The following is a 14,717-nucleotide window of genomic DNA, read 5'->3' as shown; positions in this document are numbered from 1 at the left end:
ACTATCTGATACATAGCCCTTATGTATAAAATTGGGAAAATACAGGATTTTAAGATAATCAAATTATGAAAATTACCTGACAAAAAGATCCTTAATGGTAGCTATCATAATAGCTACATTAATTGGTTAGTCTGGCAATACGTCTCTAGGTTTTGCTTTCAACTAAAGGACTGCATTCTCTTGTTATGATTCAGTAATCACATTACTTACTTGTCAGCATTATGGTTCCTATAGACAGGCCTAGTCAACTAGTCACTATTTATATCATCCTATTGATGGAAATTGTTATCCAAAACCAAGTAACCAAATTTTCAAACACCATCTGATAACTTCTTATATTCAAGATCTCATTTTCTCTATTTTATTTCTTATTAGATATAAGGAATCTCCCAGAATGTATAATGGGTATTTCTATAGTCATATTTACAAGACACAAAATATTTGGATAAAAAGCAAGTTTCATCATTTGTATACTGTACAGATGAGGTTTATAAATTGATTTTAAGCACCATATATATACAATCCAATACTGCAAACCAACAATGTTTCAAACTCAAGATGTTTCATCCATCATGATGGCACCTCCTCTCAATAAACAAATGCTGTTTTATGGGCTGTGTGAGAGTAGCAATTATCACTGTTATCAATTACACAAAATTATCAAATTACCTTCAGGGGCAGGCTGCATTTAAAAAAGAACAAAACAGCAACAAAAAAACCCAGGTTAAATAACTAGTCCCAATTACAAAGGATCTAAGATTTAAAGAACTAAAGGTCCCCAGGGACCCCTCCTTATTCCTTTGCCTTGGCTCTAAGGTTCAAAAAAGGTGTATATTAGGTGCTAAACTGGCACAAAGAGATGGAAGCAAAATCTTTAAAATACAATGTGGAGTACCATTTTTTTCTGAATCTGTTTTACCCTATTAAAAAAAAACCAGACAAGGACATCTGTCCCTTTCAGATTAACAGGAGCTATGCAAAGGAAGCACTTTAGATTACTGAAAGAAATTTAACATTTATTAGGCCCTCATGTGCCAAATATTATATTCAAATATCAAAACCTATAAAGGCATCCATTATTTGCAAATAAGAAAATGGGCTCAGAAGTTGCCCAAAACAAGTTATTGTTTGGTGGAACTGAGCTTCAAATTAAGGCCTTCCTCTACAGTTTCTCAATATAGCATAGTACACTGGTTCAAAATTATTTAAACCTTTAAAAATGAAAAGTCTATAATGGAAAGTACTTTTAATATTAAACAGTTCTCATGACTGTAACAAATTGTGTCGATAAAGGGCTTACTAAATGTCAACTTCATTTAATCCTTCATTTGTTAAAAAAAAAAAAAAGAGGACATACTTCAAATGGCACTAAGTGAAGCATAATTCATTTCTATCATTTTCTACAAAATAAGTTAACTTTAAGCCAAACAATTTCAATGATGATAAATGCATTTCATTATTTATTTAGATGTTTAAGCTCTCGCACTAGATTTTTACAAGCTGGTGAACACTGACAAATTATTTCTCCCACAGAACTATAACCACACATTCCCAGACAGTATAAATATATGGTTGAACTAACATTAATACACATCACCATTTTATCAATTACATAATAAAACAAATTATCAAGTATCCAAATATTAAGTTACACAGCTCAAAAGGCATATAAAATATTAGATGTCTGCTCAATTCATTAGCAGAAACCCACTTTTTTTTTTTTTTTTTTTGCAAGAGAGGTTGGGAAGAGAAGAAAAAAAATCACACTTCAAACAAAAATAAGTTGGTAAACAACTTCAGATGAGTAAGAAAAAAAATTACAAGAATTTCAGAAATTTTATGATTAAGAATTGTTTTAGCTACGATAACAAAGCATCTCTACCTTTTAAAAAAATATTTACTAAATTAAAGAGCATATTCTACATGTTCTGCACAAGACAAAGGCAACATTTTACTAAAAATACTTAATAGCCCCCTCCCGTTCTTTTTTCAGGCCCTCCCTGTAAGTTGCACCCCAAAGTGCAAACATTAAAATTAACTGTAAGGCTTTTTTGTCTGGAGACATTAAAGACATGTGCTTCTGTACAACGTAGATTTTCAAAATGGAGGTTTTCTATAACAGCACAAAATGAAATTTGTAGAAAGACATGAAATAATCATTGTAAGACTTGGTTTAAAAAAAAAAAAAGTTGAGCAAACCTGATGTATACTGGTATGAATGTGGGAGATGTAAACATAAAGTGAGCAGGCAAATAACCATATAGGCCCTAATTTCTATGTTTGAAATGACTGAAGGAATAAACCACATAAGGTCCAGAGTGTTCATAGTTCCTGGGATTTTAGTTCAGTATGATACTAAAAATATACAAGTATTGTGCTGGGTATTTTGGCACCTAATCTTTCTAAATTTCTTATATATTGATAAGATTCTGGCATGGGAATAGATTTAAAGACATAACTCAATACTCCATGATTTCAGGAAAGGTCAATTGGTACAAGTGATAAGCACATTTTAAATGCTGTAAAGCAAAAATGTTTTGCTAAGTGTCCAAATAGGTTGATTGTAACCCAAACATAGAGGTTGCAATTCTGTCAAACTTGTGGCCTGATAAAACAGCTTTCCAATACTCCTATGGAAGCTTCATTAGACTTAATCACCAAGCCAACACGTTGGCTAGTATGTATGACAAATTAGGTCCTGTTTCAAGTTCCACTTCCAAGGCAATTACATCAGGCACCCCAGTTTTATTGAATGCAACAGTTGTTTCTATGACCATTGGAGTCTTTGAAGCGCAGCCGCATTTTAGGACGATACTTCTCCAAATACAGAAGTTGCTTGCTGTTAAAAGCTCCACGCCGCTTTCTAGATGAAGAAAAACAAAAGATGAAGTTACTAAAGCAAAATCCTGGTATTACCATTTACTATGCTATAGACAATTATCATCTCTCGTGGCAATTTATCTTTTGATTTTTATGCTGCGACTTAATGCTTAATTTATGGATAGGCATACATGTGGAATGGAAAAAGGATACTAAAAAGTCCTAAATCTTGAGTGCTGGTTACAATAGTCAAAATTTATATATCCACGTATATGAGATCTGAGAAAAGACAACTTATTGATTAGAATCTCTGTAATACGAGCATTTACAAGGAGTGTAAATAAGATCTTACTTCCTGGTTTTAATACTATCTTAAAAAATGAATGTAATGGTTAGATGGGCTGTGGGGGAAAAACTGTTTTTGTATTAATAAAATCCACCGACAATGAAGAAATGAAAATAAAATTCATTATATACTTACTGTCTTATGAACTGTACTGCATCTTCATATTTCATTCCACCTTCAATTAATGCTAGGGCAACAAGCACTGGGGCTCTGGTAGGATAAGAATTTTGATAAATCACTTTTTTCAAAATCAAATCCTGGAAAATTCAACACTCCAAACTTTCATTTCCTAACCTAAAATTACTATTATTTACCACCCTTCCTATGTAATACCTTATAGTAAATGTTGACTTCTTGTTAAAAAATGAATAAAGCATCAGCATTTCCCTACTAAACTCAGGCCTTTACCTAGAACTAAAAATAAACTATGCCCTTGTTACAAATGAATCTAGAAATTAAGACTTGTATTATTCGAGGTCAATCTTAAAAAAACTTAAGGGGGTAAATCTTGATAAATGCAGATAATTTTTTCTGAATCCAAGCAGTGAAAAATATTTCCTATTTAAAAAAAAATTTTTTTTAAAGGTCATGAACTCCTTTTCCTAAACATCTTCTGGAAATGTTTGCTTCCTTTTTTGCTTATCAATGAGACTGTGACACAGTTGCATGCCAAACCCCCCAGGGCGATCAATGCTCATTTTACTTTTCCCCACTAGAAAAGAACTTTTTTTTGGTGGTGGGGATGGAGCGCAGTGATAGTGACTTACAAATCTGGATATGAATATTTGGGTGTTACTGGGTAATGAATTCCTACTGAATTGGAATCTCCAGGATCAAGAACGCTATCAAAAGTACACCATATGCAACGCAAACCACCTTAGAAATGATTCATAATTCTTTTTCACAATGAGTTTGGACAATGATTCCAATATCATTGATATAACCTAGGACACACAATTAATTCTGTAAGTAATTGTGCCCACAGAGACAAGTGTAAATTACAACTATAGCATTTGTTAGTTCCAGCTGTACTAGAATACATTATTCTATTACATTCACCTCCTTTTAAATTTAATTTAATATGTAATCTAACAAAGCGAACTGACTCACAAAGTGATAACTGAATTTTTCCTGGACTCAAAATCAAGTTTTTACTAGGATCAAGACCAATACCATTAAATGGATTTAAGAAATTCTCTTACCTCCCAAGGCCTGCAACACAATGAACAGCAATACAACAACCAGGTTCTTCACGAAACTTAATTTTTACAAGACTTAACCAGTCATCAACAATCTGGTTGGATGGTGGTGCACCATCATCAAAAGGCCAATCCTAAGTCAAAAGAATAAACATTTTAGATTTTTTTAAATATAAATGCCAACTAATACTTCTAAATTTCTACCACTCAGATGTCTTCAAAAGCATTTTAATATGCTTAAACATGTGTTGTATGAAACCCCACTGTCAATGAAATGCAAATAAATTCCGAATCTTTATAAAGATCTCATTACTTTAGAGCTTTACTTAGCTTTCATCTTTATTTAGAAATTAAGATTCTGCATACTTTCGTAATAACTTAAAAAAATAATCAAGCTTTTTGAAGTTGGTCATTTTGTAGCACAGTATCAAACACACAGAACTATTAAACACTTACGAGAACATGGATGCCTTCTTTCTCCACAAGAGTAGTGTCATAAGTTGCTTCACATACTCTTACTATTGTTGTAACTCCATACTTCTTAAGTTCCTGGATAAAACATACATAAAAAATAATTAATGAAGTTTTTATAACCATGTTATTCCTGCTCACCAAGTGTTCAAAAGGTATTGCTAGTTAACAGAAAATCAAGGAATGAATGGTATAACCTATGTATGTTTAACAGGAAAGTGAAATCTTGTTTATTTATTTATTTATTTATTTATTATTTTTTCACACCACCCACATTCACAATTCAACTCTGGGAAGTGAAATCCTGCTTTAAAGGACAACACTAGAATAGCATAAAAGAGGAATATTAAACATCACATATATTTTTAATAAATGAAAAAAAAAAATCTTGTGGCCCTTCATACATGGAAGGTGTTTATAGTCATGGTAACACTGGCTAGATGGAAATGAAGCACTAACAAAAGAGAGAAGCAATTCAGAGACAAAGGTAAATAGAACCCAAAGGAATCACTCATGACTACAAGTAATCTAACTTGACTTGATTACATTAACTACTTAAACTTTTGCTCACTGGCAGTACACATGGTAATTTAGAACCTTAAAGGTATATTCAAAGACTCTAAAATCCTGTAAGTACAGTGTAAAAAACCCCACATCATTTAAAACGACAAGCTTTAAGACGCATAATCCATTATTACTAATTATAATTAGTAGCTAAAAATTGGCTTCGAAGCATCAAAAAGGATTCAAGACATTAACTAACTTTGGTTACAGTATTAGTCATTAGACTAAGCAGATACATGAACAATCTCTAAGTGGCAGTCTTCCTTCTATAAATTTCTTATAAGTGAGAATCATACTGTTATACTGACCTCATAGAGATTTAAATAAACTGTGAGGCATGAACAACTAGATGATCTTATTATAAATCCAAACTAATTCAAGTACATGTCCTTTTTTGAAATGTACAAAATAATTTTCTGTAACCTAAAGAAACTGATATTTCATTTCTTGAAAATTCAACTGTAGGCATACCAACATAATTTTTCTAAACTACTATTTATTCTGTTTGATAAAAAACCTCACCATTAAACTGCAACCAGTTTAAGACATTAACAAGCATCAAGCCTTACCTCTATAAATTTGTTTAAGGTCGCATTGGTTGGATTGTGTGTAATAAGAAATCTCATGTTCTTGTATGTGACTTCCACAGGAGCTGGGCGGTTCATTCGAGCCATGTTAATTTGGTTAAAAAACACTCAATAGGGTTATGAAAGAATTTAAAAAATTGAATACAGAAATGGCGCAAAGAAACTGAGTCTACTTCAATATACTCCACTTGAAATTCTCAGTGCTTTGAGTATGAAGTTGGGAGTAATGAGAAATGAAATGAACCTCCTAACAAGAAGCAGCAATTCTTCAATCCAGTAATACTGAGGCAATAGAAAGGAAGTGCACTGAGGTTTACCCCATCCAGGTCAGAACTCTTGTAAAATGCTCTGTGGATTTCAATTCAACACTTCTGTGTCCAGGTTAACCACTCTTACGGGGGCTTCTTGGTGGAGTAGTAATGAATTTCTACAGTTCACTTGTCTGCATAGAGGTCGTGCTGTGCCTGGCAGTAATCTCCACTGCCCTTCAGAAACTCCATAAATGTGTGACCAAGAACACCACAGAACTGCTGTTTAAAAGAAAAAAAGAGAGAGAGAAGAAAAAAGTTGTTTCCCAATTCAAAGGAACATGTTATGCTTTTGTAGCATGTAAGTGCACAACTGTCTTTTCAAATTTGGGCCCAAGCCACCTTTTCAACTTTTACTTAAACCACAGAAATATAAGGGTAATTACAAATTAAATCAATAACCATAAAACAAGCATTCACAAATAGATTACTTTAAATTGAAATTACTAACCTAATACAGAGACCCCTCAAAGAATACCACTGTTACATTTAGACATTATCACCTACACATACTCTTCTACTAATTATTCATTTTAAATAGCTGGTGGCTTTACAGTATTATAAAATCTACCGCTTTCTATATTGATTTTTCCAGCTTAGGAAATATTTTTACATATTGTAAACTTCATGAAAACTTTGGAAGCTGTTAGTCCTTGCATAATTTACTTACTCCTCTAAAGACTCAACTAATATTTTTAAAAAATTTTAAATAATCTTTACATCTAACGTGGGGCTTGAACTTACAACCCTAAGATCAAGAATCACATGCTCTACCAACTGAGCCAGCCAGGCGCCCTTCAACCAATATGTTCTTAAGAGGAAGACAAGAAACTGGTTTCCAAATGCTTCCACATACACTATCTCATTTGATCCCTAACCTATTAATTTACAATTCCCTTTTAACAGATTTTCCTTATCTGAGTCTCTGGAAGTTAATCAACTTGTTATATGAAATATTACAAGGATAAACATTAATAAAGTTAAAAAAAAAAAAAGACTTGTGTGTGCTAAGGAGTAAAGAGAGGAATAAGAAAAATTGACAGGTTAACAAGAGTACCAAATGCCAGCCACTGCCCCAAACACTTTGTATGTATTCTCAAGGGCAAATTACCAAATAACATCTTTTAACCAAAGATTCCCTTAGTTTATATTTAAGCATTTCAAAATCTTAAAATTAAATTCAAACTATTTTCATTTTGTACCTTTAAATAGCATTTTGCACCATGCTATAGTTTCTAGAACAATTTTGCTAATTTTGAAGAATTCATATGGCGATCTAGCAGATCAGTGAAAAACAGCAAGTCAAAAACCCAGTTCATTTTCCTGTCAAAACAAAGAAGTAGCCTCAGGAGTCATTTCTTACAAAGCTGTCCCAGAAGAAAGAGGACCTTCATTATTCCAAATTTGTTCAAAGGAGCCCTCAGAGATTATTCCTTCATGTATTTGCTAGTTGGGTCAAAACATTAGTGACTACCATGAAGTAAACTTGGCTCTATTACAGTGAACACAGCAATAATCTGGAAAATAATTTCAGTTATACTTTTCACCTCAAATCCTAAATATTACTTCCTTAGAATAAAAAAGTGAATTCTGGCAGCTTCTCCATGACATACAATGAATTAAAGAAGTCATTTGTAAAGCTGTTAAGTGCAATGACTCGTGGCTTAGTGTTCTGATTTCCAGATACTATCTTTTTTCAATTGAAAGCAGATGTATGAGAAAGACAGTAGTGTTTCACATCACGACTTCCACATTTAACAGCTAAAACTCCTGTTACAACTGACTTTGGCCTCATCTCTTCATGTAAGCAAGTTCATCAGGAAGCAGAGAAAGCAACAGAAATAACTCACTTAGTGGAGCCATCCAGTGGCTGGGGGGGGGAACTTCCACCAAAAGAGCAGTGACCCCAACTACCTAACATCTCGTAACATTCCCTCGTTACCAATTTCCTTGCCACAGGAAAAACTATCCACAATAGGCAGCTCAGAAATACCAAGGCATTTCTTCCCCCTCCCATCTATCATTCCATATAATCACAATAATATACACGGGAGGCGGGGCGGGAACAAAGCAATTTCTGTGCAGAAGCTTAAGTCAGTTTGTCAGATTGCAGAGTCAAAGCAATTAATCCGTATAACCACCGCTCTGTCCAACAGTTCGTTGTAAAGTCTTTTCCAGACCTACTATACCTTAAGTAATGCACCTACTATAGAGGATATGTAAAATGCTGCTTTACTGCTGGGAATGACCTAGCTTTTTGGTTTTCAACTGATTAACTGCCATCGAACAAAATTCGTATAAAAAGAGTAACAGGAAGCATTGCCTCAGAATCTGGATCCGAAGCAGGTCGACGGTTCCAACTACAGCGCAAATAACAACTTAATACTCTTGGAATGGTAGAAGGCTTCCACGGACAGAAGATAAACCTCAGAATTCTGGCTCTGGTCGGCTGCTGTTGCCACAAGCCAAAAGCAGGCAACAACATATTACACCAAGGATTTCAGGAACAGTTCTAAATAGTCCCCGATTAAAAGGCGCCATCCAGGGCCCCAAAGATTGGCAGGGAAAGTGTATACTGGTGCCCGGCCGTGGACTCCTTCGCTTCAGTGCAACAGTAGTCCTGGCAGTTTCCAAGGCGCTCAGACCCAGACCATTTCTCCACCGACCTGCCCCCGAGAAAGGACAAGACTCGACTTGTTCCCATTATCCAGAGCCCGAAGTGGGGCGTTAAATCCGGAACAGCTCGAATTACCAGGTGGAGGCTAAGGGCGCAGGGCGGGGCAGGCAGTCGGTCTCCTCACCTAGCAGAGTGTCGCGCTAGCCCCCGCCAAGGGTGCCGCTCGCGGAAAGCCCCCGATGGCCGCAGCTCCGCGCTCGCAGCGGTGCGCGCCGGGGCCCGCCCGCGGCGCCCCCTCTCCGCGCCGCAATCACGGGTTCGCGCCGCGCCTTCAGTCAGGCGCGGACGCCGAAGCCATTTTGTCTGGGGCGCCGGTCCGGGCCGCGGAGCACAGGGGTCCCTGCACCAGGCTCCTGTCCCGTGCCAGCCCCCGAGCCCGGAGACCTCCCGGCCGAGACCGTTATCAGCCTCGCCGGCCGCCCCGCCTACCCCACGCCGGCCCGGGTCCGGTGGCGACCCCGCCGCCGCGCCCTCCCCGTATCCGGCTCCGCAGTGACACGCGCAGCCCTTGCCCCACCCCGGGCCACGTCTCCCGCTTCCCAGGCGGGCCGCTCTCTTTCGGCCAAACAAAGGGGCCTCGGGACGCCGCGGAGCCCGCCGGGCCCTGGACAGGCGCGCCAGACCGGAGGGCCAAGGGCGGAGGCGGCGGTCACAAAGCGGCTTTTGTGCCGCCCCGCCCGGCCCGCTGCGGGGGCCGAAACCGCCCCCACCCGCCGCGCAGGCCCGGCCGCCCCCGGCTCGGCAGGGACAAGGAAGCGGGTGCCCCCGCAGTCAACCGCCAACCCGCAGCCCCGTGGACCCCAGCGGCCGCCTCCCCGCAGCCCGCCCCACCGTCCGGCCACAGGACCGTGGTCCGGCCCCCTCCTGCCAGGGACCCACCGGAACTGCGTGCCGGGGCGCTGGGGAGCGGACGCCGGGCTCCGAACAAAGGCGACGGTGGGGATGGGGGGGCCGGTCGGGGAGCCCCGGCCCCAGAGGCGGCGGTGCGACGGATACTCACAGGAATATGTTTACTCATTGAAGATTGTGGCCTAATCATACAGCCGGTCCCGAGGCGGCGGCGACACAGGCGGCGGCGGCGGCGGCGGCTGCAGGGCAGGGGGTAGCGGTGGTCGTCGCGGGGCGGCGGCGGCTTCGCAGGCGGCGGCGGGGGCACCAGACTCTACCATGCAGTGAGCGGCTCCGAGAAGAGCGCGCAGCCCAGCCGGCCCGCAGTAGGGGGAGCCAATACGCGCGCCGAGGCGCCCTTGCGTCACAGGCCCTCCGTTTTATAGCCGGCGCGACGTGCGAACTCCCGGCCACCAATTGTGGCCGGGGCCCCGGCCGAGAGCCGACGAGCGGGGGCGGAAGCCCGCCCCCCGCCGACGTCACCGCGCGGCGGCCGCTGCCGGTGTGAACCGGTTGATGAATGGCGAAGTGCTGGAGTCGTAGCGTCTCGCGGGCGGGGGAGGGAAGGGGCTGGGGGGGGACTCAGGGGCCGAGCGAGCCTGGGGTAGGGAAGGGCTGCGAGCGGGGGAAGGCTGCAGCCTATCGACTGGAAGGAATCGCGCCGGAAACCCTGGCTCTCCTAGTTCCAGCCGCCGAGGAGCGCACACATGTCACATGGGGAGCTTTGAAGTTGCCTCAACTTAAAATGCAGTCCCTTCGGGGCCAGAAGCGTGGCTCAGTCCCGACCCTACTTTATTCTGCCTTAAGTCAAACCACAGGCATCGCTGCCAGCGGTTTACCTTGGCACCTGCGCCACCCCGATCTCCGTCATCAAGTAATATTTATGTCGCACGACCGCTGTACCCGGTGACTCAACACCTTGAACGCCACGGCCCTAGACTCGGACCAGGTGAAGACTTGTCGCCGGGGGCACTTTCGAGCGGGGAGAAACTTCTGCTACGGGAGGCTGGGAGAGTACCTCGTGAGGCAGATAAAGCTCCGTGCTCCCTACAGTCTTTTTTGGTCACGCCTCCAGACTGCACACGCGGGCAGCTGCAGTTGGCTCAGTTGTGGCATTTCGAAATCACATGCATCCTTTGTACGGCTGCTCACTTGATGTGTTGTCACAGATAATGAAAGGTTAGTCACTGCTAAAAGGAAGCGTTTTTAAAAATTGAGAATCTTTGGTTATGTCAAGGACTGCTGTCATTCTTTGCGTCAAAGCTAAAGCCTTTTTTTTTTTTTTTTCATTTTCAGTTCTGTTGCTCCCCTCTCTTCATAATTTAGGCCTTTAAGAAGTAAAGCCTTATCGTGATTGTTTTGTGCTACACAAGGGCAGCTTTGTCACTTATAATCTGGGGACCCTTTCTCTACCTTATGGAAGGACTAAACAGGACTTTTACCTGCTTTGAAGAACTCGGTTTTCTACTAACACTGAGGCCTTTTGTTTGCTGTTTTCACTGAGCAGTAGATTGGAGACGGCTTTAGGGATCAAATTGTGTTCTCAGTCACTGTACTGCAGTATTTTAGGATTTGTTAGTACTTCTATCTAGAGTGCTTGGGTAGTTATTCCACATTCTTGTAAACATATACTCTGTAAACAAAGTAAGCACTTTTGAAAAAAGGCATTGTGTCAGGCTTTTACAGAAGCAAAGGTAAAATCATCTTCATTTTATTTATTTATTTATTTTTAAAGATTTTATTTATTTATTTGACAGAGAGAGACACAGCGAGAGAGGGAACACAAGCAAGGGGGAGTGGGAGAGAGAGAAGCAGGCCTCCCGCGGAGCAGGGAGCCCAATGCGGGGCTTGATCCCAGGACCCTGGAATCATGACCTGAGCTGAAGGCAGACGCTTAACGACTGAGTCACCCAGGGGCCCCCAAATCATCTTCATTTTAAAGAAATTACTCGCTTAGGAAACTTTTGAATCCATCTAAATCAAGGAAAACTAAAGAGCTTGAGAGACAATGTCCTTTTACAAATAAACTTTAAATGGAGTAAAGATCTTAAAGTGTTATGTCAAAAAAAATATTAAAAAAATCTTGGGGTGGAAGGGACCTTCCTAAGTAGGTCAGGGAACTCAAGACACAAAGAAAAAGATAGATTTCATTATATAAAAATTACAAACTTCTATATGACAAAAACTTTTGATAAAGTTAAAATATTGATGGCACTCTAGGAGAAAATACTAACGGTGTGTCATGGGCAGAATTAACTTCATAATAAACAAAAAGCTTGACCAACATAAACACTAGTGTAGCTAAAAAACATTTATCAGTTTACTCTCACTCCAATCAGCTACTCTCACTCCAAAAGTTGGTCAGCACAGTGATGCTAATTGGAGTGGTGAAAGTTTTTCATGTAATGACTTTTCAAAAAATGAATTTGCTGGGACAAGATATAAATTCAACAATTGGTAAGCAGAGCCAAATCAGTATTAGCCAGTTTTCTTGTAGAACTTGTGATACAAGTTGCAAGCCTTGTGATGCACACATCTTGTAATTACCACAAGTAGGGCTGACATGGAGTATCCAGTCAGCGATGCTCACCAAGCTCTAAAAGCTGGGCTCAAACTCACAAGTGCATTAATCAGCTTCCAGAGGTCTTAGCCTCTCAGATGAGGTACCATCTTCTATTTTGAAAAGGACATATTTTAAGGATGAAAAACTAGAGAAAACTTTTGCTATTGAGAGAAAGGACACACTTTAAACCAAATATAAATATGGTCTTGCTGACCAGCTTGCTAAATTCTCTCAGGGTAGCCCTGGGCCTGTCACTCTGGCAGCTGCCATGTTTATTTGTGTCCTGTGCCATGGTGGTTCACTGTAGTGCTGAGGGTGTCTGGTCTACTCAGCCCAATAGTTTAAAGGTGTTGACTCTTAGAGAACAGTAGTCAATCCCAATATGGGTGCAGAGATTCCTGTGGCCTGAAGACCTACTAACCTCCACAGATTTGCATTTGGAGCATCAGCACCTACACTTATTAGCAGAAGGTCTCCAGCCTGAGCCAAGATGCTTGCAAATAGTGGTCCAGACACCCAGAGGTGAGAAAACCCAATGCTGAAAGCTAATGCTTGCTCTAAGCTCCAGAAAAAGCCCTGAGATGGAAGATGACTTCTCCTACTAAACAAGATGCCCAGCTATAAGTTACTTTTCTCAGCAAAACAGAATGATGATTTGGGGTTATGAGGAAGTCTGATTAAAAAAGCATTTAATAAAAAAAAAGCATTTAATATAGTATGTATATTACCATTGCAATGATAGAAAGATTGAATGTGTCAATACTAACCCAGAAACAAACAGTAGACTGCAAAGTATAATAATATGCCAACTATACTTAGTAGAAGCAAATACGCCAGTGGGTGTCTGGATACTAGTGCAGAGGGCAATCTTAAGTATTTCCTAAAAATTCAGGGACACAACACAGTCCCTATCAACATTGTAAAAGTTTATTTTCCTTTTGCTGTTACAGAACAGCCTATTTTGTTTTATATCTAAAATTAATCTTCTTGTGTGATTGTAAAAAATGTTAAAAAATGTAGAGCACATTTACATTTCTGTGAACATACAATTGTCAGCATAAATGCTTAAAACTAATGCTCTACGTTAAAAAGTTTCATCCCTTAAGACATTAAGTTTTATGAAGTCTTTTTTTATATCTATATATTTCTGTGTACTTACCTTACTGAGATATAAATGACATACATCATATTAATTTCAGGTGTTCAAGCTAATGATTCAATATTCGTATACATTGTGAGATAATCCTCACAATAAGTCTAGCTAACATCTGTCCCCATACATAGTTACAAATTTTTTTCTTGTGATGGGGATATCAAATCTTTTAAATTAGTTTGATGAATAATGAAGCCAAACAGCAGTGCTACATCATCATTTCTGTGGGAATTTTAAACACAGAGATCTCTAACAAGCAATTAAGCTTGTCACAACAGGCTTTTCAAGGACAAAGTCCATAGGCCGATAGCTATACTTGGGCTGTTGTGTTTTGTATATGTCAGACGTAGAAACTGCCAGTTACCGACCCAACTGGGTGCTAAAGATGTAAATATCTTTAGATAAATGAATCCTGCTGGATCAGAAATAAAAATTTTACTAAGTCATCCAACCCAATCACCAGAAGTAATGTTTTCTCAATAAAATTAAGGCAGTTTTCAAACAACTTAAAAAAAATCGTCCATTTAAGAAAATAATTCTCTCCAGTTAATCCTTATTATGTCCATTTTCTGTCTCTTTACTTTTCATGACTAATTTTAATCCACTTAAATAGAAACCTGGAAATTGATTAGGGAAGTCTTCATATCAGAGGAAAATGTGTTTTCACCTTAGAAATCCTGCCACTTAATGTAGTATTTACTTCTGTGGAGGTTCAGCATGCACATTACAATGTGATGGACAGATTAGTCAAAAGAATATTTCCACTTGCATGTTGAAATGAACTGTTTCCTTGGGACACTGAATAAAGGACTTATTATGAACCTATAATAATTCACAGCATTTTCATAGCATGCCATTATTATGACTGATTCATACACTGTTACCTGGAGGGATTTAAGAAAATTGTTACATTTAGTGAACTCTGAAAAATTTCTTTTGCTATTCTAAAGTCTTAATGAAAGTCATTTGGGAATTGGAAATCAGAAGAGCTGTAGTTTCCATGTAATTGTTTAGAACATGTTGAATTATGCCACAGTCTGGAGTGAGTAAAAAAATGGCTTAGGAAAGGAGAATTTAATCTGGCCAGAGAAAGGGAATGGAGTATAAATAAATTTTAAAAGTTGGTTATGCATGCTATGGC

The 14,717-nt window shown here is 39.5% G+C and overlaps 1 protein-coding gene across 4 annotated transcripts; it reads right to left on the bottom strand.

Annotated features, from left to right (window-relative positions):
- Positions 1 to 355: 355 nt before the first annotated feature.
- PTP4A1 (protein tyrosine phosphatase 4A1) lies at positions 356 to 10,259 on the bottom strand. Of its 4 annotated transcripts, none has more exons than XM_034991643.1 (6): positions 9,973 to 10,259; positions 5,970 to 6,517; positions 4,822 to 4,914; positions 4,369 to 4,499; positions 3,302 to 3,376; positions 356 to 2,863 (listed from the first exon to the last, which is right to left on the bottom strand). In XM_034991643.1, exons 2-6 carry the CDS (start codon positions 6,072 to 6,074, stop codon positions 2,746 to 2,748), a joined length of 522 nt encoding a protein of 173 aa, XP_034847534.1. In that variant the 5' UTR covers positions 6,075 to 6,517; positions 9,973 to 10,259; the 3' UTR covers positions 356 to 2,745. The 4 variants fall into 4 exon arrangements, with proteins under 4 accessions (XP_034847534.1, XP_034847537.1, XP_034847535.1 ...); XM_034991646.1 differs by lacking the exon at positions 9,973 to 10,259 and adding an exon at positions 9,097 to 9,404; XM_034991644.1 differs by lacking the exon at positions 9,973 to 10,259 and adding an exon at positions 7,498 to 8,577.
- Positions 10,260 to 14,717: the final 4,458 nt, after the last annotated feature.

Source organism: Mirounga leonina, unplaced genomic scaffold (assembly GCF_011800145.1).
Source record: "Mirounga leonina isolate KUSES-001 unplaced genomic scaffold, KU_Mleo_1.0 Mir_53, whole genome shotgun sequence".
Lineage (NCBI taxonomy): Eukaryota > Metazoa > Chordata > Mammalia > Carnivora > Phocidae > Mirounga > Mirounga leonina.
This window is presented reverse-complemented; position numbering and strand designations above follow the sequence as displayed.